Genomic DNA, 25,906 nt, shown 5'->3' on the forward strand with positions numbered 1-25,906 from the left:
CGGACGGACAGACATCAAGCTATTTAAAATTATAGATATGTCTCTCTGTCCCTTAAGTGTATTTTCTTGTTTATTGAAGGATTTTAAAATCTAAAATATAAGTTAGTCAAAATTAGATGAGTATGTGTATTGTATAATATGTATACAAATGGATATAGGATATATTGACAAGGGAAAATTTGTCGTCAATTTAGCATGCTAATGTGTACCTCATCAATGGTCAATTCTTTCATCCAGTAAGAGAGAAGGGGATGGGCTAAAGTGGTGGATGGGGATACCGTCATTTTAGCCAGCTGGGAGTATTACTTTATCATAGTACGTGAAAATCTGGTGCAAAATCCGAGTAATAATATTTCGATTGTTATACAATTTGATTTAATGACAATATCTTTCAAACTTACTTCTGTTAAATATCCTATGGTAAAAGAAATAATATTAATGGTTATTTATATATGCTCTTTTTATGATGATTACTATCCTTGTTTAATTTATCAGTGTTTAACATTGAGAGAGATGCTGCTCTGCTCTTAGTATTAAATTTCTATAATTTCCGCTAAGAAATCGATTCAGGATAATTTGATACTTTTGTCTCCAGGGCTCGGCAGCCGCGCCTTAGCCACCTGTAATACTCTACGTTTTAGAAATAACCTGGCCCAAATATGGCAATCCCCCTTTTCAAAGCATCCAAACATGTTTAAATTTGAGGTCCGACTGCCGAGCCCTGTTATTTGCGTGGGCTCGACAGACGTACTTGATGGTTAAAGACTGTTAACAAACATATTTGATGTTACTGTTACCTTATTAATGTTTCAAATATTATATAAAAACAAGGATGACAACATTCATAAATAGCAAAGAAGACAAGACCTTTACTAAACAATATATTAATGTTTTGGGTATCTTTATAATAAAAATCAGCAGTGTATCCTAAATAGCAGCTGAGAAAATCTCATATCTCCCTTAGCGTTATATAAAGTTGCCTCGCTAATAAAAATAAAACCATAATCAAAAAGCCATTTACACCGTTATGGTGGACTTTTCAAAACAAAAGCTGTTGGTGTTAGCTGCTTACATATTTGCAAGGTTGACTACGGCATATTTTTAACGAAATATGGCACCCGATTTGAAGCTAAAACAAAAAAAGTAGCTGTTGTCAAACCCTCTACTTTATTCCTTTTCCTTTTAAGTTAATTAATCTTCCTCTTTTCTTTTCACTTTTCCCTATTTTCTCAATTTTATCCCGAGCTGGATCTTTAAATCATTTTAGTGGTGAGCCAGATCGGGGTGGGCCAACTATCAACCAACGAGAGCACAGCATTTTATGAAATGCCGCGCTGTGATTGGCTGAAATTCGGCTCACCCCGATCTGGCTCACCACTAAAATGATTTAAAGATCCAGCTCTGATTTAAAGATCTAGGACAAATTAAAGACAGTGGAATCTAATTAGACATTGCTTGGTATTAATGAATTCTTAAATGTATCAAAAAAACCTAAAAAACCTAAAAAGAATGGTTTAATAATCATTTTTTATGTTTTTTGGTTTTCTATGAAATCTCACTATCTATCGTCTTAAAAGTAACAGGATGTTTGTGTTTGGTTCTCCTTTACAATGTAGCTCCATTTAGGTCCTAGGAAAATGTAAAACTGTTTTAGAGGAGGGTACCGCCACCTTCCCAAGAGAAATCGCCCCTTGAAATAATTATCTTCCGCCACCCCTATATATATTTTTTAAAAACTAAATTTAAAAATGGGAGGTTGTCGACTAGACTAGAGGCCACTAATGATGAAGCCTCTAGCAAATAATACATTCTTATAATAAAGTAACAGGATGTGTATTTGTCTGCCTTTCTGTGTGTCTGTACCAAAGGATCTCGCTAACCACTAAACCGATTGGGTTCTCCTTTACAGGGTAGCTTCTCATAGGTCCCGGGAAGGTATATAACTATTTTGGAGGAGGGTACCACCAACCTTCTAAAAGAAATCACAAAAAAATATAAACTTTTTTTACGCATGAGACTTGAAAGCAACATAGCAAGATATCGTAGAGACTTGAAAGCAACATAGATAGGTATCGTATATTAGTTACTTCATACAGGAGGATCGTCAACTCCTGCTTATATTGACAGCATTAGATTTAAACACTAGGAAAGAAAGGGTTAAATAACTGTATCTTCCCATCGCAACCGCCGTGTGCAACCTTTCTAGTGGGTCATTTGAAAATCAACCAATGGTGTTGCTTATATTAACACAGCCAAGTAGCAGAAAATAATTTAGAAGCAGACGAAAGAGGTCTTTGAAAAATGAAGGGAGGTAGTTGTCTGTATATACATCTATACTATAGATCTGTTTTGACAACTGAGTTTAAAAATAAACATCTTTTTCACAGATTTATTTTTATTATAGTGAATGGATATCCCCGAGCCCAGGAAGACGAGGAGCCAGAGGACGCCTACAGCTCTGGTGATGATGCTTCTGAGGCTGGGGAGACTGATTACCATGTGCCTGGTGGAGATTACTCAGACTACTCTTATGCTGAAGGTTACTTATAGTTGTTGACTGATATATAGAATTTTTGTTATTTGGCCAAAACAAAGAATTTGATGTTCTCTAAATAAGTGTAACTTGTAGTGGGCTAAAATAACGATATCCCCAAATCCAACATCTTTACCCCCTCCCCTCCTACTGGATGAACTAGCTGAACAATAAATTAGTTCCTTGTTAGCATGGTAAATTGATGACAATTTTTCCCCAGTCATAATATCCACGTATATATTATACATATACATCTATTGCCAACACTCATATACATCTACCAAAAAAATAACAATAACTTGAATTATTTTATAAATGTTAGGAAAATTTTTGTGCAAAAGTTGTTATAATTCCCAAAGAGAATATTTTCTTATTAAAGTGCAGCGTCTCTATAATTAGCAAATCTCTGTAGTTCTTTTGTATGTAGGCTCTTATTAGCTTGTTATTGCAGCGCTACTAATTGTCACATTATTAATATAGTTGTTAAAAGCGAAGCTTTTCTAGAATTAGGGTCGGTCCGTCCGTCCGTACGTACGTCCGTAACGGATAGCTTTTTTCGTAAATTTAGCGATGTTAGAATTGTCCTATCGATTTCAAACTTTGCATGGTGATTTCTGTAGAAGTCAGGTACGAGTTAGAAAGTGTAGCAACTCTATAATCATTACCAGAATGTCCGTACGTCCATTTTAAACATGTTGATTTTTTTACATTTTTAACAACAAATTTGCATGTGACCTAATTATTCGATTGGTCTGATTTTTGGTATACTGATTCCTGGGACAACAAAGTACAATATTATAAGCGAAGCAACTTAAGTAAATAATCAGGTCCTAAAAATGTAAGTATGTCCATAAACATTATCCTGTATCAAGTAGTGTTTCAACAAAATTACTTACAAGTTTGCTTTGACTCTTTTACATTTACATTCTGATTATTCACTTCTGACATTATACAAGTGTTAATGTCCTACCGTTTCAGAGCTTCGCTTTTATGGATGTTGTCATCCTTGTTTTTATAAGTAGCGCAGCTAGTCCATAATTGTACTATTTTGGTGTAGGTTACAGTGATGCTGATGAATATACAGACAATTATGATGATAACAAGAAGCGTAGACATAAAAAAAAAAAAAACATAAAAAACATTTATTCAGTGACAGATTACGCCCCGTCTTACGAAGCAGTACATACAATAGTACACCAAGCTACTGCTTAGTACCAGGTGTACTTTACAATTTTCATAATATTTATAAATTTAAATTGCATGACTAACACTAGATGTTATGTGTGGCACTGATTAGGCTTCCCTAAAAGTAGGAATATGCGTATCCGAGATACTCTATAATTGTACTATTTTGTTGTAGGTTACAGTGATGCTGATGAATATACAGACAATTATGATGATGACAAGAAGGGACAACAAATTGATCTGGGTAGGTTTTAGTTTTAGCAGGGAAGTTTTGTTTATAGTTTGGCCTCGAAACGGATTAATACTCCTTGTAATAGAACCAATTCTTTGCCATAATATATGTAATTCTTGTATAGCATCGCATTGCAGATATTTTATTAATAATCTTAAAATAAAAAAAAAACATAATATATCAGATTTGCTAGAAGTGCCTTCGTCCCCTAAGGGCTAACAAAACTGGTTTTATTCTTATACTTTATAAGCTGTCTATCATACGATGCGATAAATAATTATTCTACTCCGAATTTAGCTCCAGCTACTCCCAGGAGATCTCCAGGACTACTCTGACGCTTTTCATTAACAAATGTAGTTTTGATAAAAAGAAAATATTAGAATACAGAGTTTGATGTTTAAAACTTAGAGTCCTTAAATGGGTCTTTATCATTAAAATATCAATAACTAGCGGCTACACCCCCTAGAAGCCTCTAGGGGGCACTTAAGGTAGAAAGGGGAAAAGTCGACCGTCATCCCATTTAAAATTTTTTTTGGGGGTAGGGGTGTGAAGACACTCTCCCCAAAAATAGTTTAAAACCTTCCCAGGACCTATAAGAAGCTTTACTGTTTAATATCGATTCAGCGGTTAGCGAGATCCTTCGGGACAGACAAAAAACGCTTACTACTTTATATAATAGGATAATCAGCAAGCTTCAGGGAAATCAACATATTACAATTTTAAAAATCAGCTAAAAGTCTAAGCCTGACCTAAATATGGTAATCCACCTTTTTAAAAAAGATTTCAAAACATTTAAACAGGTCAAAAATGAGGCTTAGGCACGGCTGTAGCGCCTCTGCCGAGCTCTGATAATAATCGTCTTTTATTTTTTACGAAGTGAACTGAAAATTCGCCTTGTATTAGCGCCAATATCATGTCTATCAATTTACTTTTTTAAAAGCGAAGCTTGTCTATAATTAGGGTCGGTCCGTCCGTCCGTAACGGATAACTTTTTTTTGTTAATTTAGGCATGTTAGAATTGTCTTTTTGATTTCAAACTTTGCATGGTGTTTCCTGTAGTAGTTAGGTACGATTTAGAAAGCGTAGCAACTCTATAATCATTACCAGAATGTCCGTACGTCCATTTTAAACATGTTGATTTTTTTACTTTTTTAACAACTAATTTTTATGTGATCTAATAATCTGATTGAATTGATTTTTGGTATACTGATTCCTGGGACAACAAAGAACAATTTTATAAGCGAAGCAACTCTATAACCAAATCCTAAAGTTGTAAGTATGTCCATAAACATTATTCTGTATCAAGCAGTTTTTCAACAATTTTACTTACAATTTTGCTTCGATTCTTATACATTTTCATTCTGATTATTCAGTTCTGACATTATACAAGTGTTAATGTCCGTTTGTCCTACCGTTTCAGCGCTTCGCTTTTATAGATGTTGTCATCCTTGTCTTTTATTACTTTATATATTTTTTATTAATTTTGATAGATACTTTTATGGATTAATTTTTTTAATTATAGAAAAGTTTGATGAAAGCAACTATCAGTACACCGACGACGAATACGCTTACGAAGAATATCAGGTAAGATTCAGTGTGTTGATTCAGGAATCTTAAGGGATAAGACAATGGCGATAAATTGATTTACATCCCCAATGATGATAAACAAAATTACCCCTTCTGTAGATTACAATTAGTGGCTGAAACGTTTGGTCACTCAACCTACTAAACCAACCATTCAAATTCAATTAATGTGTCAAAAGTTGTTAAGCCAAAGAATAAGAAAACGTTTATATAAGACTTTGGGGACTAGTGTAATAAACAGCCCATTGTCCCTTCCTTCCTAGTGTTTATTTCTTATCAGGGAAGTCTGTATGTTCATGTAGAAGAAGATTTAAAGTATTTTCAAAAATCGATGCTTTTCTATAATTAGGTTCTGTATGTCCGTACGTCACAGTTAGGTGTTTCCTTAATTTAAACATGTTAGCATTGTCCTATCGATTTCAAAGTTTGGATGATGATACCTGTAACAGTTAGGTACAATTTAGAAAGATTTGACACTCTACAGGTGTTCATGTTCGTTTGTGCTACCGTTTGATTTTGGTGCTTCGCTTTTATGGATGTTATAATCTTTGTTATATTATGCACACATTCTATCTCAGTGTTATACTAGAAAAAAGTTATAAAAAACTGTTTTTCAAATTTTATTTTTAAAATTTCTAATAAAGAAAAAGCCTTTCGCCAAACATAATACCTATGAATTATGCATACTTCTATTTTTTTTACATACAATAACTGAAACTATGTTTAAAAACAAGCCTTTAATAGTTTAATATACTCCTTATTTCTCAGAAACCTGACGAAAACGTGGTACTGCCAGCCTTTACCAGCGAACCTTCAAGGGTTTTAGTGGACAGAGGTACAGTAATTTTAGTACCGTAGATACTCTTCATCTAGATTTTGTTCACAACCATTTTGGGTTCTTGTTTATAAGGTACAAATATTTGTAGTTAAAAGATTAAAGTAAAAGAATAGAGGGGGCATGAACTATATGTAACTATTCCCATAGGGCAGGACATTCCAGATTTTGTATAAGGTCTTTGAAATCTAGTAATGGCGTCGGAAACATATCCGAGTCCCTTCATTTGTAATTTACTAGCCGACAAAAATGATCACCACCACTTGGGCCAGATAGTTGTCTGAGTTATCTATATTTATACATTTATTGTTTAAAGTACTAAAGCTACTAGCATTTGTCCTGAAATGATGGAATGGTCAATTCAAACTTCAAGTTTTATTTGTTTCAAAACTAGGCTATCTAGTATTAGGACACACAGAAAACTGTCCCGAATTTGTATTAATTTTGAGGAACAAGACTCCAGTTACGTCATATTTTTCTTTCCCGAAAAAGGGAAGGGGGAAAGAAAAAAAAGGGAAGGGGGAAGAAAAAAGAGATGGGAGAAAAGGAATTTTCCCCATCTCTTTTGAAGAGATTTTCTTCCCCCCTTCCCTTTTTCGGGAAAGAAAAATATGACGTCACTAGAGTCTTGTTCCTCAAAATTAATACAAATTCGGGACAGTTTTCTGTGTGTCTAGTATCAGTATCAATTACAAATTGTGTAAAAATGTCTAAAATTCTAGCAAAAATGTTGTTTTTCTCGCAATAAAAGTCTGATTGCATTTTTGTTTGCAAAAATATATCTAATGTCTTAATAGACGGACATGCGTGCAAAGTTTTTACATGTGTAGCATCTCTTTATGCGGCACTGTCCCTCACTGACTTACTGACTTAATCCCTTACTAAGTAACTCAGAAATTGTTTAGACGATTTTTATTGTTAAATATCTTAATCAACGGTTTTTTTCCATAAAGGATATTCACTCATTAGTGATTTTTTGTATTTTAAGGTTAGAATATATGTTTAAATATTTTTAGGGGATTTTATTATTATCTTATTTTGGGTTCTATCTACAATTGTTTTCTATATACACTTTTGGGTCGTTTTTTCATGTGATATTAATATTAAGGCTTTTCTTAAATGCATGATTAGTTGCAGAATTTCAAAGTAGATATAGATTTCAAATCATTTTATTTCAATTATTCTACAATAATGTATTTTAGTAATTAATTTCTTTACTGAAAGAAAAGTTTTTTTCTATAAAACTAAATACTCTTTGTTAAAAAAAAAGATAAGTTATTTCATAATTGATAAATTCATTGTTTTAATGAATGGACGTTTTTGTCCTTGTTTGCCAGAGGATAATGTCCTTGAGTCTGACTAAAGAGGTCAAAACTTGAGAAAATAGCATAAAAAAAAACATTTTACAACTATTTCAGATATTACATACTTGTAAAACTAAGGGCTCGGCAGATGCGCCTCAGCCGCGCACAAACCTCAAACTTGTGTGCAAAAAAAGAAATTCCAAAAAGATGGATTGTCTGTTTAGGAACAGCTGGACATCCAGCTGAATTTTGAAGTTATAGAAAAACGATTTCATTGAGGATTATGCGCTGCTAGTAAAAATGTGTTAGTTGTACAATTTTCTTGCAAATACATATATAGTGTACAAGATCAATAATTATGTCCAGAATATGCTAGCTTTTTATATAAAAAAAACTATTAGGTAACACACCACAAAAATATGGGAAATCATATGATATGTTGAGTAAATGTAATATTTTATAGACATTTAAAAGGGGAAGGCAGGCCTTGTCAACTGGCCCCCTCTAAAAAATACCCCGCAGGGCATTTAGATTATTATACGCTGATCAAAATATATAAAAACATTTCTGCACAGAGTTTCTCTTTTGAAAGATTTATTGTAATTGCCCTAAGATAAACAAATTTCAAATGAGCAGACATTTAATGTTTTAATAAAAATTGCAATTCTTTTGCAGACTTCTAAATCTGATTTTTTTCATACTTTTTTTCAAAAAGGCATATAATTTTTACTTTTTCTACCAAATCAAAAATGTAAACTTCTAAAAATATGGTCTCCAAATATTTTGTCTGCATATTGGTCAAAACCAATATTTAAAATTTATCTGAGCTGGATCTTTAAATCATTTCAATGGTGTGCCAGATCGGGGTGTGTCAACTTTCTACCAATGAGAGCACAGCATTTTACGAAGTGCCGCGCTGTGATTGGCTGAAATTCGGCGCACCATTGAAATGATTTAAAGATCCAGCTCAGTACTTAATTTATACATTTTCAATAATGTTTGTATGTCTCTACATAAAAGGGCAGTTACCTTTTTTTTCGTATTAATAAAGGCATACGTTTTTATGATAACTGATCTTGTTTAATATTTTGTTATCAACTATTAAGAGGGGGGTGGGGGGTAATGTTGAGAAATCCTCACAAAAAAATCCGCCATCTATTTACATTACAGCTTTGAAAAATCACATTTTCTCCAAAACATCTTAAAAGTAGCTACTAAAATTAATTTGTAGTTATCCCATATTTAAAATGAAGTATGGAAAATTAGCATGAGAACCTTAACTCTTGTAATAAATTCCCCATACCCTATTTGGAAGAGAGGGGCAAGAAAAGTTTATGTAAAAATCCCTTATTTTACTAGTTGAGTACTAATAATACCCCCCCCCCCCCCACTTATTAATAAATGTATATTTACATAAAAGTAACAGGGTTTTTGTGAGGCTGTCTGTCTGTGTGCACTGAAGGATCTCGCTAACTGCTGAAATGATAAGGTTCTTCTTTACAGTGAAGCTTCAGATAGGTCCTGGGAAGGTTTATAACTATTTTTGGGAAGGGTACCTTCACCCTTCCATGAGGAAAATATGACCGACCTCCAAAATTTAAATTTTTCTTTTAAAGGATATAATGTAAAGTTAAGGATTGACTCCCCAAACACCCCCCCCCCCCTCCCCACTTCCACCAAGTGCCCCTAGAGGTCTCAAGTTCGTCAATATTTTATTGAAAAATAAATAAATGTAATAGATATGTCAGCAATTGCCACCTTCATTAAATTTTGTCGACATATGTTTGCAGGGTGCTTCCAGGTTTAACCCTGTGGGGCCAAATAAACCCAATTAACCTTACCTAACTCTAAAGTAGAATCATTAATACTCCTAATTAAATCAAGTGAGGAGGGGAGGGATATTTCACTAGCAATTGAAGGGTTAATGTCAATATTTCTTACATCTGTCAGTCCTGCCTGTCATGCTTTTGTAAGTGCTATGATGGATCGGGGGATAGACTTGCAAATTAAGGGCGTAATTTGAGATGGATTGAAGGGGGTAAATAATTGTCTAGTCATATTTAGTTTCTTGATACATGAAATAAAACAAAGATGACAACATACATATATGGGTAGCTTATGAATCAGACAGAAGGACAAACAATTTAAGAAATTAAAAAAATGCTATTTATAACTTTAAGCAAAAGTGCTCAATTTTGCATCTATGGGCTTCGTTTTTATATATTGGTAAAGAAGTAGCATAAAACCATACATAACTTAAATCTACAAATAAAATAGCCTAAAAACTTTATGTAATAGGATATATGATATATTTGATAAGAATATTTAAATTTTATTTGATATATAAGCAAAAGGTCAATTGACTTAACCCTTTCATAAATATCTTTAAACTTATATTAGAAGCAATTCAAATTGAGTGTTTCTGTAATCCCAAAATTAATAAATGCGCAATTTTTTTATTTTTGCAGAAAAATAATATATCAATTAAATCTGAATATTTATACAATTGCGTAAAGATTGTATGTTGTGCTGTAGTAATAATTTGCGGCTATGGTGCTTGGATAAAAGTAGTATGATTTTTTTGTCTGTGACTTAAGATATCGCTAACCACTGAACCGATTCAGTTCTACATTTTTGGGAAGTTTCTTATAGGTCCCTAGTTGGTTTTAGGCATTTTTATTTTCCGAATTTAGTGTATAGATGGTTTTTGGCTATTTTTCTACCGTTTCAAAACAGCCCATAAAGGCTAGGGGCGCAGCCTCTAGTGATACATACGACAGTAGTGAAAGCACACTCTAATTCCCCCCCCCCCCTCCCTCATTTCTCACTTTCACCTTAGTTTGATAAGAAAGGGGAATTTTCTTTCTTAGACTTATCAGAACTCATAATTTATCTATAAATATCTTTCATATAAATAAAGAGATAAAAATAAAACAAGGATTTCAACTTTCGTGTAAGCGCAGCTTAACAATTAAGACTAAAATACAGACAAACAATAACAGCTAGCATCACTTATAGAATTAAAGAAATCCAGTTTTATAGAGTTTTAGAAGATTTAGAGATGCTACGCTCATTGTGTCTTTTTCTCTAAGAAATCACCATGTCGAAAATCCATGCGATTGTTCAAATAACCAAATACTTTTAAGTACTAGTCACGTAAGATTTGACATCAATAGAACTATTTTAACGTGCCTAGAATTATGAGAAGAGCTTACCAATTCCCCAATGCGGACAAAGTACATAACGAAAGACTGACGGACCTACCCTTATTTTCGAAAAGCTTTTTAAAAAATGTATGATTTCATTGATATATATATATATAAAGATTTGATTGATATAATCTTTGTTTGTTGTATATATAAATAAAGAAAATTATCTCATTTATTACATTTTCTAAATGTTAATTAAAAGCGATTCTGTTCTATCATTCGGGTTGGTCCATCCGTAGTTGTATTTAAACATGTAGATTTTATACTATTTGATAATTAAAATTTTGTGATAAAATAATCCATTTTCATATTATTTTTGGAATACTGATTCCCAGGACACAAAGTAAATGTTATAAGCGACACATCACTATAATCAAGTCCTAATAATGTAAGTATGTCCTTAAACAGTATCTTGTATCTTGCAACAAATTTAGAATTTATATTTTGACTTATATTATCGTTATTCAATTCAGTTCTGACATTCTTTTAGTGTTTATGTTTGTTTGTCCTAACGTTTCGGAGCTTCACTTTTATGGATGTTGTCCTCCTTGTTTTTTTTTCTATATTTATCTAATATATTTTCGTTGTCACGTATATGTAATTTATTCGGGCTTATGATTTTAAGCATTATCAAAAGATATCTATTTCTTATTATAACAAGGATGACAACATCCATAAAAGCGAGGCTCTGAAACGGTAGGACAAACGGACATTAACACTTATATAGTGTCAGAACTGAATAATCAGAATATAAATGTATAAGAGTTGAAGCAAAATTGTAAGTAAATTTGTTTTAAAACAGGATAATGTTTATGGACATACTTACATTTTTAGGACTTGATTATAGAGTTGTGTCGCTTATACTGTGTTGTCCCAGGAATCAATATACCAAAAATCAGATCAATCGGATGATTAGATCACAATAAAAGTAAAAAATCAACATGTTTAAAATGGACGTATGGATATTTTGGTAATGATTATAGAGTTGCTATGCTTTCTAAATCGTACCTAACTACTAAAGGAATCACCATGCAAAATTTGAAATCGATAGGACAATTCTAACATGCCTAAATTAACGAAAAAAGCTATCCGTTACAGACGGACGTACAGACGGACCGACCCTAATTATAGAAAAGCTTCGCTTTTATAAATATCATCTTGGGTATCTGTGTTTGGGGAAGTAGGTATTTGACAGATAAATAGCACAAAACTGACCCCAATACTTAATTCTGAAATTAAATAGCCTAAAACCATCCAGAAATCTATAATAAGCTTTACTGAAAAGGAAAACTTTACCGGTTCTGACTCTGTTGTTAACGAGATCTAAACAGACAAACAAAAAATTCTTACTACTTTATGTAGAAGAAGCATTTTGGGAAACCTACTTTCTCAGAAATTGCGCGAAGCGCATAGAAAATGATGAAACCAGTGACAAATTTTACCTTTTTGGAGACGTACTTTACTTTCCTCTATAGCAATTTTTCTATGCAATGCTATATAAGCGGCTTCGCCCCTAGGTCGTACCCTTCCCCAAAATAGTTATAAACCTTCCCATGACCTATGTAAAAAGCTACCCAGTAAAGGAGAACCATATTGTTCAGCGGTTAGCGAGATTCTTCGACACAAACAAACACACAAACACACAGACAGACATCCTGTTACTTTATTAGATACATTCCCAAATGCTATATGTGCTTCTAACTAATGTACAAATGCATGAGCTTCTGTTTGAATTTAAATAATTTTAAATCTATCTAGGGAATGAATATAGAATATACGTGGATATTATGACAGTAAAAATTTTCGTCAATTTAGTTTGCCAACATGTACATCATTTATTAGTCAGTTCGTTCGTCTAACAAGAGGGGAGGGGATCGTTATTTTAGCCAGCTAAAAGTTTTACCATATCAGAGTACATTATAATCTGGTGTAAGATCCAAGTAGTAATAAATCCATTATCTAGAGTGACATTTTGACTTTGAAGGATGTTTAGTTTTATCTGGGATAGACAAATTGATAAATACTTTCCTTACAGTTCTAACAGAGCAACAAATTTAGGAGGGGATTTTTCATCTCGAGAAAAACTACTTCTAATGGGTCAGTAGCTTTGTATCCCGCTAACCGCTGGACCGATATGGCTTTCTTTTACAGATAAGCTTCTTTTAGGTCCATTGAAGGTTAAAGACTTTGAGGGGGTTGGGGGGGGGGGGGGGGGGGGAAACTCGCACCAGGAGAAATAATCCTCCCCAACCAAAAAAAAATATTATTCCTTTTTTCTTTTTAAAACTGAAATTATGTTTAATGTTTGTAACCACAATTGTAAATTTAGTGCTGTTATTTTATCAACATTAACTACAGTAATTTGTTAATGAAATTTTTATATTTTCTTTGAATTTTAGGTAATACAGCCAGACTAAGATGTTCTGCCAACAATTTAGGTAAACATATCTTCAAGCTCTTTATAGTGCTTATGACGTCATACAAATAACATATGTCAGGCCAGTATACATTTTAATAGACCATTGGTGGGCCACTATGCCGTCATTTATTATAGGCACTATTAAAAGCTTTAAAATACATTTTATTCTCTACTTAATTTTTTTAGGGTCACATTTATTTTAAATTTTGTCCGAAAAACCTTACACACTAAAACCCACCCCATTTATGTCTTAATAAAAAAGGGGGGTTATCTGCTCCACTAGGAACTTTAAGTGAAATCACCAATTTCTTTTTTTATGTTTAGGCGAGCACATAATATTTTGGAAGAAATTGCAAGATGACGGGGCCAGAGTTCTTAGCATCGGAAACCTTACTCTAGTTGAAGACTCGTAAGTAACATTTTTAGTAGCGTAGCCACCCTATAATAAGTTATAAGTCTGTACGTCCATTCGTCCATAATATACTTCAGGATAACGTATCTAGGGTTCTTTGCATCGGAAACCTTACTCTTGTTGAAGACTCCTAAGTAATATTTTTTTAGCAGCGTAGCTACACTATAATTAGCTATGTCTGTGCGTCCATCCGTCCATAATATACTATAAAATAACACAGCTAGGGTTCTTAGCTTCAGAAACTTTAATCTAGTCGAAGACTCGTAAGTCACATTTTTAGGAGCATAGCTACCCTATGATAAAACTATACATGTACGCCCATCCATGGGTCTATAATATACTTGGATATCGAAGCTATAATTCTACGCAGTAAAATCCTTAAAATAAAACAGTGTCAGCTTGATATTATTACTTCGATAATTATGGAAGTATTTGTTCTTGATTCAAGACAGATTTTTATATGTGGGTCATATTCTTGAAATTTTGACTTGGAAAGCTTTTGATATGATACAATTTCCTTTTTCGAAAGAAATATAAAAATAATATACCTACCTACGTATTTATGAAATTATAGCTAACACATTAATATAAATTTTCCTTAAAAATGATGTAGTTTTTAAAAAATAAAACAAATGGACGAAGGTTTCGTGGTTTTTAAAAGTAAAGCTTTTATATAATTTAGGTCGGTCCTATCGATGCCAAATTTGCTTGGTGATTCCTTTAAAAGTTCGATACGATTTAGAAAGCCTAGCAACTCTATAATCGTTATTAGAATTTCCATAAGTCCATTTTAAACATGTTGATTTTTAACTTTTTGATGTCCCTAAACAATATCCTGTATTTAAGCAGATTTTCAACAAATTTACTTTCAATTTTGTTTTGACTTGTATACATTATATTACTAAGTTCTGACACTCTACAAGTGTTGGTTTGTCTTACCGTTTCAGAGCTTCGCGTTTATGAATGTTGTCATCCTTATTTTAAAATAAAACAAATGGATGGAGGTTTCGTGGTTTTTATCATAAATTTTTATCAGACATATGTATAATACAAAGTAGAATGATGTCTGTCCGTCCGTCTGTCTGTCTGTCTTTCCGTCCGTCCGTCCGTCCGTCCGTCCCACCGTCTGTCCCTTAAGATCTCGGTAACCACTGAACCGATTGGATTCTACTCTTCAGGGTATATACCTATTGGTCCTGTGGTGGTTTTAAGCTATTTTTTAAGCACTTAATAAATGCCAAACCACTAAAGGAGGCCTCAACCAGGCGGGGCCTATTCATGATGTGCCCCAACCCTGCTACCCAATACCAAGTACCACTAAACCTGATCTGACCTAAAGTAATAAACAAACAAACATAATACTACTCTCCTTTTATTAAAAGCGAATCTTTTCTATAATGAGGGTCGGTCGGTCCGTCCGTCCGTCCGTCCGTCCGTACGTAAGTCTGAGATGGATAGCTTTTTTCATTAATTTAGGCATGTTAGAATTGTCCTATCCATTTCAAATTTTGCATGGTGATTCCTGTAGTAGTTAGGTACGATTTAGAAAGCGTAGCAACTCTATAATAATTACCAGAATGTCCTTACGTCCATTTTAAACATGTTGATTTTTTACATTTTTAACAACTAATTTTTATGTGATCTAATTATCCGATTGTTCTGATTTTTGGTATACTGATTCCTAGGACATCAAAGGACAATATTATAAGCAAAGCAACTCAATAATCAAGTCCTAAAAATGTAAGTATGCCCATAAACATTATCCTGTATCAAGAAGTTTTTCAACAAATTTACTCACAATTTTGCTTTGACTCTTATTCATTTATATTCTGATTATTCAGTTTTGACACCATACAAGTGTTAATGTCCGTTTGTCCTACCGTTTCATGGCTTCGCTTTTATGGATGTTGTCATCCTTGTTAGTTAGGATTTCAGTGCTCGACAAGCCTCTTTGAGGTATATTGCACAACTTTTATTGAACAAATTATTAATTTTAGACGTATTTCTGTGACTTATGGCGAAGGAAGCTCAATTCTGTACCTGGCCCTGGTGGAAAAGGATGATATAGGTACGATTCCTGCAAATTATTGTAAAGCTACAAGCTTTTTTTATTGGTCCTCATTAAGTTAAGTGTCCAAACATTTTAACCACTAGTTGTACAGAAGGGGTAAATTTGTGTATCATCTTTGAGGATGTTTATTAATTTATCGGCCATTGTCTTATCCCTTTAGATCCCTAGTTCTTTTTTTCTAATTAGCTTCAACAAAAGATTACATAATAATAGAATTGACGTAGAATTTCCAATATAATAATTATAATTGTTATTGTTAATTATCAAGTTAGACTGAAATTATTAGTATTATATTAGCGATGACTAATGTATAATTGACTTCTCACTAGGGTTGGGTCGGATACTTTTTGGGCCGGATAACCGGATAGTTTTAATTTCCAGTATCCGGCCGGATATTACAAATGGCCGGTTATCCGACTGGATATCCGACCCAACCCTACTTCTCAATAGATTTTATTGCGTTAATCATAAATATTTACTTTAATAATGATTTCTAATTAATAATTAGACCCTAAAGACGTATTTTAACAAGATCAGTTATATTCATAAAAAGCTAATAAAATGAATTAATAAAAACAAGGATGACAATATCATACATAAGCACAAAAATATCATTAATTGTCAAATGGACAAAGTGAAATATAGAATAAATTTTAAGTAATCATAAATAACAGAGGAAGAAAAATATTGATATAATATAGAAAAATGATAGAAAATCACGAAACCTTCATAAACGATATTGTTTGATGACGGACGGACTGGCCGACAAAGTACAAATTACGGACTGACTAACAAACATACAGAATTATGAATTATCGAATAAAAATAATAAATCTTAACATAAATCTATTATTATAGAATACAATTAATTATTTCTATTTACTGGCGTGCATATGATTTTACCATGGGGGGTGCGAAACGCGTACTAAATATTTGGACCCCACTCTTATTATAATAGTCAGGGCTCGGCAGCCGCGACTAAGCCTCAAATTTAAACCCATTTTCATGATTTGGATTTTTTTGAAAAGAGCATGATTGCCATATTTGGGTCAGGTTTAGACTTCCAGCTGGCGCACACAGGGTTTTGCTAGGTGGGTGCGAAACGCGCACTCAATATTTGGACCCCACTCTTATTATAATAGTGAGGGTCCGGCAGCCGTGAACAAGCCTCAAATTTAAACCCATTTTCATGATTTGGATTTTTTCCAAAGAGTGATTGCCATATTTGGGTCAGGTTTAGACTTCCAGCTGGCGCGTACAGGATTTTGCTATGTGGGTGCGAAACGCTCACTTAATATTTGGACCCCACTCTTATTATAATAGTAAAGGGCTCGGCAGCCACGACTAAGCCTTAAAATTAAACCCATTTTCATTATTTGAATTTTTATCAAAAGAGTGATTGCCATATTTGGGTCAGGTTTAGACTTCCAGCTGATTTTTAAATTTGTAAAAGATTGATTTCCCTGAGGCTTACAGGCTGCTACTAAACCCTGATCACAGGGTTTCTGTGGCCGCTAGCACTTTTATTCTATTCTATTTTAATCATTATTATTTTATGTTTAGGAACATATATTTGTGAGGTGTCTACAAATCCTGCCCTTATTCAAGAACACAGGTAGGTTACTATTTACTAGCGGCTTCGCCCCTAGCCTCTAGGGGCGAAGCCCTAAGAGGTTTGATTAAACCAATTTTTCGTATTTTAGATTTAAAATAAAAAATAAAAAAAATCTTCTTTTTTGGGGGGGGGGGATTAGTCGACCCCACTATTTTAATTTTAATTTTTAAAAGAAAATTTTTTGGGGGGGAGTATTTTTCATTTTTGGGGGGTTGGGGGTTTCCCACCCCCCAAGAAAATAATTATAAACCTTCCTGGGACCTATGAGAAGCTACCCTGTAAAGGAGAACCCGATCGGTTCAGCGGTTAGCGAGATCCTTCGCTACAAACAAACAGACAAACAAACAGACAGGCATCTACTTTGTATTATAGATCAGGGATAAGGGATGGGAAACGTAAGAAAATATTATTCCAGGCCTATTTTCCAACTAGGCCTAAAAAACTAGTTTCGGGATGATGCAGTAGTTAGATTTGAAAACTATGAACAATGATTGAATAGCTATTATATGAATGCAAAGAAAAAAAGTATAGAATAGAATTCAGGTAGTTGATTTCACCTATCATAAAATATAATAAAAACTTTTCAAAGAACCAATATGTTAGTGGCTTTAAGTAGAATCCCGTTATTACTTCGCCAACTCCCCCCCCCCCATTTAAAAAAAAAGTTTTTTTTGAGATGGTTAAATCTGATTTATTTTCAAACATTTTAAGGGGGGATCTACTTCACCCAAAAATTTGTATATAGAAATAAACACCGCTTTAGCTCCCCAGCTATAATAAATAAATTAAGTAGAATTGAATAAGTACATGGGTAACATTCTATCAACTAATTGTTCCATAGCAAACATATAAATTAAGAATTTTAAAAAAAAATTTATTTTACGTTAAATATTAACAGAAAAGTTCAATTAAGTGTGCAATAATTTTTACCAAAATTAATGAAATTTTTTTTTTTAACAAAACACAGTACACTTTTATTTACATATTGAACTAGTTTTGTATTTGTGATCATTTAGATGGGTTATCAATTCCACATGAAATGTAACTTTTAAATTGTCTAAAGACATGAGTTTTTCACATTGTTCTAAAGTATAAAATTTTGAATCCTACTCAGTCTTCAAAAAACGATCTCTCAATTTATGTTTTGCTATATGGACATTTATTAATGTGTAAATTTAATAATAAGTTGATGTGATTGAACGTCATATATATTGTTGTCATTCTAATAGCAGAAATTTATGTTTGGTTGAATTAATTTAGTTAATAATGAACTGGGGGACGCGTTTGTTATTAATTAATTGGTTAATTCTAAAAGCAAGTTTCAGGCTATTGGATATTGGCCTACAGCCAATGGGGAACTGGGGGAAATGAGTTGATTTTATAGGCAAAAAAGAAAAGTTGCCCCATCACTTTTAAAAGGAGGCTGAGACCTAATTTTCGGTCAGGTTTCCCATCCCTTATCCCTGATTATAGATAAATCATGGAAATATATAAAAATCATAGAGCATCTAATTTACTTTATTGTTTACATTAATTTAATCACCTTAATCTGATGTAATAGGTTCGTCTAATCCTAATATATAATGTAGACAAAGCCCATATTTTCCTGTTGTGACGTCATAAATTTCGGGATAGGAGTAGGGAAGGAGGGGAAAAGAAAATTTCTTCAAAGGAGATGGGAGAAATGGGGATCTCCTTTCCTTTTCCCGAAATTTATGATGTCGTTACAACATTAAGTTCTCCATTTGAAAGCAGCTTCACATAGATCCTGGGATGGTATTTAGGCTATTTTAAATTTAGTTTATGTGCCTTAGGATTGTTTAGGTTATTTTTCTGTACGTCTCTAACCCTTCGAATACAGAGCCTCTAGATGCTAGTGGCGCAGCTGCTACTTTTCATAAAAATATTCAAGCTTTTTTGCAACTTGTCTCTTTTTTTTGCATCATTTGCAATATGCGAATTTCAGACAATAACTTTGTTTTAAGTTTTGGCCATTTCAAACAAAACAGTTTCATTTGAATATCTAAAACAAGATCTTAAATTATGTATTTAAATATGATAAATTACATTTTTAAAAATCATTTAATGGATGTTTTCTAATATTGTTTTTTTTTCAAAGCGTAGCCTTTCTGTAATTAGCGTCAGTGCGTCCGTCCGTACGTCATAGACAGTTAGCTCTTTTCGTTAATTTAGGCATGTTAGAATTGTCCTATCGATTTCAAATTTTGCATGGTGATACCTAAAGTAGTTAGGTACAATTTAGAAAGCGTAGCAACTCTTTAATTGTTACCAAAATGTCCGTCCGTACGCTTCGACTATTATACATTTATATTCTGATTATTCAGTTCTGACACTTTAATAGTGTTAATGCCCTTTTGTCCTACCGTTTCAGAGCTTCGCTTTTATGGAAGTTGTCATCCTATCTTATCGTATTATGGGCAATTTTCTACGAATAATAAAATAATATTTAAAAAAATTAATGCCTATTTTATTAGCCAGAGCCAGAGTAAACAAAATTGGAATTAATCTTTTAATTTTACTATCCGCGAAAAGCTTTCTATAAAACGATGCGATAAATAACTATTCTGATTGTTGCAGTGCAATAATCATGGACATAATTGAATTGAATTTTCAAATGTTGTCAGCTTGTTTTTTTTGCGTTACTGATAATTGTCAGAGAGAGAGAACGAGAGGGAACAGTGGCCAGAATATTACACTGGTCTCCAAAGTTTTATAATAACATTTTCTTATTCGTTGGTTTAACAACTTTAGGGACTTTTGTGAATTTTGATTAATTGGATCGTTGAGTATTCAAACGTTACAAATTATAATTTCAATCTATTGAAGGGGTAATTTTGTGTATTATCTTTGAGGATATTTATCAATTTATCGGCCATTGTCTTATCCCTTTAGATCCACAAATAATTTTCCTTGTACAGGATTGAGATCCGTGCCCCAGCCTCTGTTGAGATATCTGACTATCAGGAGGATATTGTTATTGATGAAGGAGATGATCTTCAACTGGAATGCAAGGTAATATTATTGTTTCCAGTATGGCTTCGAAACCGGTTAATATCTGTTGGATTATAATTGGTTTGCAGCCAAAGTGAAAAATAAGGTATAGCAACGTATTTAATACAATTTTCCAAGAATAATAAAATAAAAATCATACAAATGATACTAGTTTTGTTAGCCCGGGTCTTAGGTCTCTCAGGGCTAACAAAACTGGTTTCAATCCTATATTATTATTTGCGGAATGTTGTCTATAATACGATGCGATGGATAACTATTATATTTTTCAGGGGTTTGGAGACCCAATGCCTACAATCCATTGGTACATACAAAATAAACTTTCCCCTGATTTTCCTTATTACTAATTATCCATTTTTCAGGGATTTGGAGACCCAATGCCTACAATCCATTGGTACAGAGAAAATAAACTGCTGCCTGATGGAAGTAGCAAAGTTGAAGGAGATAGGTAAGGTTTTCAAACCAAAACTTGATACAAAAAAAAGGACAACATCGCAAATTGTACAAAACGTTATGAAAATTATGCCAAGAATTTGAAAATAGATTATTATATTATATCTCTGTTACAGGTTGTTCTATAGTGATGTCACAGGAAAGTATCTGGTAATAATGAATTTGATACTTCTAGTATATAATATCTCTATTACAGGTTGTTCTATAGTGACGTCACAGGAAAGCACAGTGGTATCTATACCTGTTCTGGTGATAATGGATTTGATACTTCTAGTACATAATATCTCTATTACAGGTTGTTCTATAGTGATGTTACAGGAAAGCACAGTGGTATCTATACCTGTTCTGGTGTTAATGGATTTGATACTTCTAGTACATAATATCTCTATTACAGGTTGTTCTATAGTGACGTCACAGGAAAGTATAGTGGTATCTATACCTGTTCTGGTGATAATGGATTTGATACTTCTGGTACATAATATCTCTATTACAGGTTGTTCTATAGTGATGTCACAGGAAAGTATCTGGAAATAATGGATTTGATACTTCTAGTACATAATATCTCTATTACAGGTTGTTCTATAGTGATGTCACAGGAAAGCATAGTGGTATCTATACCTGTTCTGGTGATAATGGATTTGATACTTCTAGTACATAACATCTCTATTACAGGTTGTTTTATAGTGACGTCACAGGAAAGTATAGTGGTATCTATACCTGTTCTGGTGATAATAGATTTGATACTTCTAGTACATAATATTTCTATTACAGGTTGTTCGATAGTGGTGTCACAGGAAAGTATAGCGGTATCTATACCTGTTCTGGTGATAATGGATTCGATACTTCTAGTACATAATATTTCTATTACAGGCTGTTCTATAGTGGTGTCACAGGAAAGTATAGTGGTATCTATAGTCTATACCTGTTCTGGTGATAATGGATTCGATACTTCTAGTACATAATATTTCTATTACAGGTTGTTCTATAGTGAGGTCACAGGAAAGTAAAGTGGTATCTATACCTGTTCTGGTGATAATGGATTTGATACTTCTAGTACATAATATCTCTATTACAGGTTGTTCTATAGTGATGTCACAGGAAAGTATCTGGTAATAACGGATTTGGTACTTCTAGTACATAATATCTCTATTACAGGTTGTTCTATAGTGAGGTCACAGGAAAGCACAGTGGTATCTATAGTCTATACCTGTTCTGGTGATAATGCATTTGATACTTCTAGTACATAATTTCTCTATTACAGGTTGTTCTATAGTGATGTCACAGGAAAGCATAGTGGTATCTATACCTGTTCTGGTGATAATGGATTTGGTACTCCCAGTACACAGTCGGTTCTTGTCAATGTCAGATGTAAGTACAAAGAAATTTTTTCACCATTTCCCCCAAAATTTTGTGAACAATACCCCCCCTAAAAAAAATTACCCCTACCTTGGGGGTGCCGTAGGCACCCCCAACGATTTTGGGGGGGGTAATTACCCCCCCCCCCCAACGATTTTGGGGGGGGTAATTACCCCCCCCCCAAACGATTTTTGGGGGGGGGGGTAATTAACCCCCCCAAAATAAATGTTCTTTAAAAAAAAAATTTTGGGGGGGGTATTTACCCCCCCCAAATTGAATGTTCTTAAAAAAAATTTTACTGAAAATTTTTTTTTGCGGGGGGAGGGAGTAATCCCCGCCCCCCCCCCCCTAAAAAAAGTCATAGTGTGACTCGAGCCTTGAGGTGTAATATATTTTATGTTCCTCGTTTGGTCTCCTATTAGTTAATGAAAAGTATATCCTAATGTTTCAATTAAATTAGATCTTGAAGACGACATTTAAACCGGCTTCCAAAAAACAGGTTTCTTACGAATACGTTTATAGCAGACAGATTGTTATTGTTTACAAATTTCATCATACACGCTAAACGAGAATAAAAAAAGTGAAATTATATTTTAATTGAAAAAAAAGATTTAAAGTTATTTTGGTGAACTGTGTTACCAAAAATAAAATAAGTAGTACATTAGTCGTTGAAATATTAAGCTTTATATCATTGCAAACTGTCAGTCAGTAATAAAATCTTTAGGGTAGGGCAGGGCCAAGTCAGTTGCTAGGCGAAATCGTTATTATTTTGACATATCTTCATTAAATGACATTTATCTCCATGTTCTAATCGATTGACAGAAAATTACATGAAACATAAGTTGTTTGTTGTTAAATTGCCTACAAAAAAGTATAAAAGCAAATTCTTGTGAGATGATTTTTACGGGTACTTATTGGGTCTCAAAGTCAACAAGAAAAGAAACATTTTTTGATTATTTTTAAAGGTCAGAAAAAGATTAGGTTGTACAAAAACGGGTAAGAGTTAGGAGTCTAGACGTCTTCATGGGACAGAATAAGCATTCAATTCCATTGAAATCATAAAAAAAGCTTGTTTAGTTTTCTCAAAACTAGTTATAAAACTTACCAGGACCTATAAGACGCTTCACTTTAAAGTATAATCATATTGGTTCATTGGTTAGTGAGTTAATTATTGTATTTTTATGTTCTAAAGAATGAGATACTACTATATATTTGAATAGTAGTGGCGCCCTTAGCATCTAAGAACTCGTGTTTTCTAAAGGGTAAAAAGGGAGGAGAAAAATAGCCTAAAACCACTCAAAGGATTGACCTATAATAGTGTGGAACCATCATGGGATCTATGTGAAGCTTTCCTAAAAAGTATTAAAAGTAATGAAATCTGAAGCTATAGTCAAATAAACCTTACTTACTACTTTATGTTATAGGATAGTACTTATTAACTTAATAGATTAGGTAGGTGCTTTTTTTACATAATTAAATTACCCCCCCCAAAAAATTTTACCCCCGGGGTAAATTAGTTAGGGGGGGTAATTACCCCCCCCCCCCCAACAGATTTGGGGGAAGTATTTACCCCCCCCCAACAGACTTTAGGGGGGGTAATTACCCCCCCCAATCAAATTTTACCCCCGGGGTAAAAATTTTGGGGGGGGTAAAAAAAAATTTCGGCGCGCTTCGCGCGCCATTTTACCCCCCCAAAACACGAATTACCCCCCCCCCTAAAATTGTTTACCCCCCCCCCCCCCAAAAAAAAAGCTTGGACGCCCCTGACCTGCCTACTGCTTATTCAAAATCAAACCCAAACATAGTCCTTTGCCAAATAATTTTTGTTTATAAAACTTAGGAACCAGAGCTGGATCTTTAAATCATTTCAATGGTGCGCATCCCGATTTAGCGCACCATTGAAATGATTTAAAGATCCAGCTCAGTTTAATTTTCAGTCCATTGTCACCTCATTACCTTAGTATTTTCGCTCCTATTGACAAACATAATAATTCCCTACCATTTACTAGGGGCTATTTATTTGAAGGTGCATGGATAGAAAATAGTACCAAAATTTTCAAAATTAAAAAACAAATCCTAAGAGGATAATACCAAACTTTTTTAGATGCTCCACGAGTTCTTTTGAGTCATGAACTGAAAGAAAACAATGATCTAGAGTTTATTTGTGTAGTACAGGTAACCAGATCTTGCAACTGGAAAAATTGTCTCAAAAATCAGCCATGTGACGTCATAAAATGAAGGAGATGAGGGAGAAGTGGGAAAGAAAACCTCTTAAAAGAGATGGATAATCTCTCATTTTTATGACGTCACATGGCTGATTTTTCAGAAACTTTGTCCAGTTACCGAATTCTTACCAGAACATCCAAGTTTAAAAGAAGCGAAACAATATTAAGATAGCAATATGTTTAGTAGAAAAAGAGTAAATAGTAATTTTTTTTTATTTTTGGCAAATATGTTTTTTGTCATCTTGGATCAAGGAGTTTGACCTGAAAACTTATAAATCTAGTAAATAGTTTTATGGACTGTGGCGTTGGAAATACAGTAATAAAAAAAATATCATACAATCAATTAATATCTATAATACCAAGTAGACTGATGTTTGTATTTTCGTCCGTCGGTCTGTCTGTCTGAGGCTTAAGATATCAGTAACCAGTAACTTGTAGCTGGCTAAAACAATGACTTACCCTATCCCCTCCAGTCCTTCTGAGCAGGATCTTTAAATCGTTTTATTTTTATAGTTATTTTTAAAATAAATTATTTGTTTGATATAAAATACCGTACTGACGCGGCATTTTATATAAAATACTGTACTGAAACGGCTAAAGTAATAAAGTTGTACTGGCGCGGATTGATATTTTATTGAGTGCGCAAACGATCTAACAACACCGCGCCGAAAATCTTTTAAATATCCATGTTTTATAGCAGTAGCTGTGGCGCACCATCAGCGCACCTCCGGTTCACCTCTGAATCGCCCCGATTCAGCGTACCATCAAAACGATTTAAAGATCCAGCTCTTGATGAAATATATCGTAATATCCACGTATATTCCATATCCTTTAACAGGTCCCACGACAAACGCAGGAGTCCCAAACGTCGGAGTGGACAAACGCAGGAGTGTTAAAATATTAATTTGATTGAGTATTTCTATACAGATTAGGTTAGGTTAAGATATGAATGTACAAATAAGCCCATTTTAGGCATTTAAAAACCTAAAAGGTAGTCTAAAATATATTAGGTTAAGTGTCCACTCCTGCGTTTGTCCACTCCGACGTTTGGGACTCCTGCGTTTGTCGTAGGACCCTTTAACATGGTATTTTATCAGGGCTTTCCAGAAGTGTCTGTATCCTGGGGAAAGGATGGAGGTGCTTTGCAAGAAAAGTAAGTCGTCTTTATTCTTAATTTCATTTATCAGTGGAGCCTCGAATCCGATTAATATCCGCTGAATACTGAAAAAAACACTAAGACAATTTTCCACAAATCTTAAAGTAACCTCTGGTCTAACAAACCTGGTTTGAATCTTAGTCTATAAAACAATGCGATAAACAACTAATAAAATAATTGTTACGTAAGGATGTCAGCATCCATAATTAGAAAAGTAAAAAAAGAAGCTCTTTATAGTATATATAAAAAAATATTGCCATATAATACATATGAGTATGACTAATCAG

At 33.5% G+C, this 25,906-nt stretch overlaps 1 protein-coding gene across 1 annotated transcript in view; it reads left to right on the plus strand.

The window, feature by feature from the left end:
* Window positions 1–25,906, plus strand: part of LOC145324716 (lachesin-like) — a 38,928-nt gene that overhangs the window by 8,353 nt on the left and 4,669 nt on the right. The window contains exons 2-14 of the mRNA XM_080167313.1: window positions 2,405–2,539; window positions 3,894–3,962; window positions 5,473–5,534; window positions 6,303–6,369; window positions 13,282–13,320; window positions 13,626–13,710; window positions 15,711–15,781; window positions 17,348–17,399; window positions 20,339–20,432; window positions 20,792–20,877; window positions 22,144–22,250; window positions 24,343–24,413; window positions 25,561–25,616. Coding sequence (XP_080023439.1) covers window positions 2,405–2,539; window positions 3,894–3,962; window positions 5,473–5,534; window positions 6,303–6,369; window positions 13,282–13,320; window positions 13,626–13,710; window positions 15,711–15,781; window positions 17,348–17,399; window positions 20,339–20,432; window positions 20,792–20,877; window positions 22,144–22,250; window positions 24,343–24,413; window positions 25,561–25,616 — 994 coding nt within the window. The remainder of the gene's footprint in view (window positions 1–2,404; window positions 2,540–3,893; window positions 3,963–5,472; window positions 5,535–6,302; window positions 6,370–13,281; window positions 13,321–13,625; window positions 13,711–15,710; window positions 15,782–17,347; window positions 17,400–20,338; window positions 20,433–20,791; window positions 20,878–22,143; window positions 22,251–24,342; window positions 24,414–25,560; window positions 25,617–25,906) is intronic.

Source organism: Acartia tonsa, chromosome 7 (assembly GCF_053477335.1).
Source record: "Acartia tonsa isolate MP-2025a chromosome 7, ASM5347733v1, whole genome shotgun sequence".
NCBI classification, from domain to species: domain Eukaryota; kingdom Metazoa; phylum Arthropoda; class Copepoda; order Calanoida; family Acartiidae; genus Acartia; species Acartia tonsa.